This window comes from Pygoscelis adeliae, unplaced genomic scaffold, assembly GCF_000699105.1.
Source record: "Pygoscelis adeliae isolate BGI_AS28 unplaced genomic scaffold, ASM69910v1 Scaffold156, whole genome shotgun sequence".
Classification (NCBI taxonomy): Eukaryota; Metazoa; Chordata; class Aves; order Sphenisciformes; family Spheniscidae; genus Pygoscelis; species Pygoscelis adeliae.
This window is the reverse complement of record NW_008825016.1, coordinates 4,043,446-4,046,565: the sequence shown is the minus strand read 5'-3', so window position 1 is coordinate 4,046,565 and position 3,120 is coordinate 4,043,446. Positions and strand designations below refer to the sequence as shown.

At 42.9% G+C, this 3,120-nt stretch overlaps 1 protein-coding gene across 1 annotated transcript in view; it reads left to right on the top strand.

Annotated features, from left to right (window-relative positions):
• The window catches only part of CHAMP1 (chromosome alignment maintaining phosphoprotein 1), a 3,730-nt gene extending 880 nt beyond the window's left edge, over window positions 1-2,850 (top strand). The window contains exon 2 of the mRNA XM_009326261.1: window positions 1-2,850. This exon is cut by the window's left edge and continues 21 nt beyond it. Coding sequence (XP_009324536.1) covers window positions 1-2,062 — 2,062 coding nt within the window. The 3' untranslated portion in view covers window positions 2,063-2,850.
• The last annotated feature ends 270 nt before the right edge of the window (window positions 2,851-3,120 follow it).

Here is a 3,120-nt window from a genome sequence, read left to right as displayed (position 1 = left end):
CGCTGTATCACCAGAGCCCCGTCGCCATTCTCCCGCTGTGTCTCCGGAGCCCCGCAGATACTCCCCAGCTGTGTCGCCAGAGCCAAAGAAACCTACTCCAGCAGTATCCCCTGAACCACGAAGGTATGCCCCAGCTGGGTCTCCTGAGCCCCGGAGGCATCCTTCTCAAATGCGTAGGCCTGCTTCTGCTTCTTCTCCTGAAAGCCGGAGGCCTGCTCCTGCAGTTTCGCCAGAGTCATGGAGACCTGGTCCGACTGTTTCCCCTGAGCCCTGGAGATCTACACCTCATGAGGTGCAGAAGTCTTCCACGGTTTCTCCCTGGGCTCCGAAGCCTGCCATGTCGGTGTCCGTAGAATCCCGGAGGTCTGCCCCTGAGTCCCGAAGGCCTGGCCCTGTTGTGTCGCCAGAGCCTAGGAGGCTTGTTTCTGACTCGTGGAAATCTACGTCCTTTTCTGAATCCCAGAAGTCTACTCTTGTTTCTTCTGAGCCGTGGAAACCCATCTCATCTGTTTACCCTGAAGGCTGGAAACCTGTTCTGTCCCCTGACACGTGGAAGCATTCTCCCCCTGTTTCTCCTGAGCTCCGAAAGTCTAGTCACACCGTTTCCTCTGACTCGTGGAAGCCTTCTTTCTTTCCTGAGGTCCGTAAGCCTGGTGCTTCGGTATCTCCTGAATCTTGGAAACTCTCTGAGTCCCGGAAAGCTATGTATTTTTCTGAAACTCAGAAATCCACCTCTGCTGCTTCGTCTGAGGTTCAGAAACGGGCTCATTTCCCTGAACCTCGGAAAAGAGCTCTGTTCCCAGAGTCTCGTAAATCTAATCCTACTGTTTCTACTGATGTCCAGAAACGTGCTGTCTTTTCTGAGCCCCAGAATCAGGTCTCTGTTTCTGCTGAAGGCCAAAAACATGCCCTGTGTTCTGATGCCCAGAAATCAGCTCTTGTTTCTTCTGAAGTCCAGAAGCATGCCCTATTTTCTGAAGCCCAGAAACTTGCTCCCATTTCCTCTGAAGTTCAGGAGCCTACTTCCTTTCTAGAGTCTCAGAAATCTGCTTCTCCTGAAATTCAGAAACATGGCCTCTTTACTGAGTCCCCAAAACCTACTCCTTCTGTTTCTCCCGAGACCCCCAAACAAGCTGTTTTTACTGACTCCCAGAAATCTGCTGTTTCCCCTGATGTACAAAAGCATGCTGTATTTTCTGAGATGCAGAAGCCTGCTGCTGCTTTTTCCTCTGATGTCCAGAGACATGCTGAAACTACTGTATCTTCTGAAATCCAGAAGAATATCCTGTTTTCCGAGCCTCCCAAATCTGCTCCAGGTTTTTCCTCCGAGCCCCAGACACCTAGTGAGTCTGGTGAGAGTGACTTTCTTTCTCACAGCTTAGATGATCAGAAACCACTGGATGATTTATTCTCACAGGATGAACAATCAATATTAGCCAAAGAATCACCAGAAGACATGTTATATTCATGCCCAAAAAAGAAGCCCAAGAAGGAAAACCAGGAGAACTCAGATTCTGAACTAAATAGCAGTGAGTGTGGAAAAACAGAGATGGACTCGATGGAGATAAAGGAGCAAGAATCCAACAGTGACCAAGAGCAGTATGATATGGAGTCATCCGATTATGGCAAAGAGAGCAAAATAGGTGCAACTACTCCCATGCAGCCACAGTGTGTGCTGCAGTTTACTGAAGAGAAAGAGGCTTTCATCTCTGAGGAAGAAATAGCAAAATACATGAAGCGTGGCAAGGGAAAGTATTATTGCAAAATTTGTTGCTGTCGTGCAATGAAAAAAGGTGCCGTCTTGCACCATTTAGTTAACAAGCATAATGTTCAAAGCCCATACAAATGTAAAATATGTGGCAAAGCTTTTCTCTTGGAGTCTCTTCTTAAAAACCATGTTGCTGCTCATGGTCAAAGTTTGTTGAAGTGTCCACGTTGTAATTTCGAATCAAATTTTCCCCGAGGCTTTAAGAAACATTTAACCCATTGCCAAAGCCGTCATAGTGATGATACACCTAAAAAACATTTGGACAGCCTTGAACCACTTGAAGAACAAATTTAATCTGGTTTTTTTTCCTTGTGTTAGAAAAGCTGAATTTACAGAAGTGTTCAAAAGTGTTGCTGTATGTTAACTGAGTAGTTTAGCTGATCTGACAAGTCAGAAGATGCATGGTTTATTGTACTATGTTTAACTTGTCTTATAGCTGTATTACTGAAATGATTTACTTTCGAAAGTCATTTTAAATACGTGTTCATGTCTTTGTATTACCCATCAGTAGAGTCATATTTTATTTTTCAGATGTACTATGTTTTTGAAACCAAAATGGATACAAATTAGTTTTGTAAAGATTTGTAAAACATACAGGCAATTAAGGACTGGAGTGGCAAGAAATCCATATATTCCTGTGAAGACTGAACTTGTTTTTTCACATTTGTTAAATGTCGTATTTTTCAAAATGTTTTTATCAAATTCTCAAAATGAAAGTTCTCACCAAACTGAATGTGAATGAGCCAGGCATGAGAAACTAGCAATCCTTCTGGAAGAATTCTGCCCTGAGGTTGTAATTGAGTGTATAGTCATTCGTTGGAAATGTACTGCACTCAATTCTCTGACTTACGTGTCTCAGATTTAGAAGCATCAAGGTACTTATTTTGTGATTCTGTATTTTGGCCATGTTTTAAGCATGTACTAATATACATTAAATCGATGGATTAACATCAGACTATGTATAGCTCAGCGCTTTCTCTTGATGATTCAAATGTTTGTAATGTCAGAAACCCCCTAAATTTCTTGTATTTGGTGAAATGTTATGCTTTAATCTTTTAACAATAAAAAGAAACCCAACCTGGCATTGGCCATTTTTCTTTTTTTCCAAATCAAGAACAAAACCTTTCATGTTGAACATACTGTCTTGTAAGTGTGTTTGGCAGCAGGAGATGCAAAATTACCCTGGAGTTCTGCTCTGATTACTTCAACTTTTCAGTCGTCAGTCCATGAAAGCAAGGTTAGTCTAAATTTCCTGTCTGCTTCAGAAAAACACATCAGATGTAACTGAGGGAAGACATGGAAACCAGGAATTTGTGTGCTGTTATTTAGCATGCTTGCTTTTGAGCTACTTG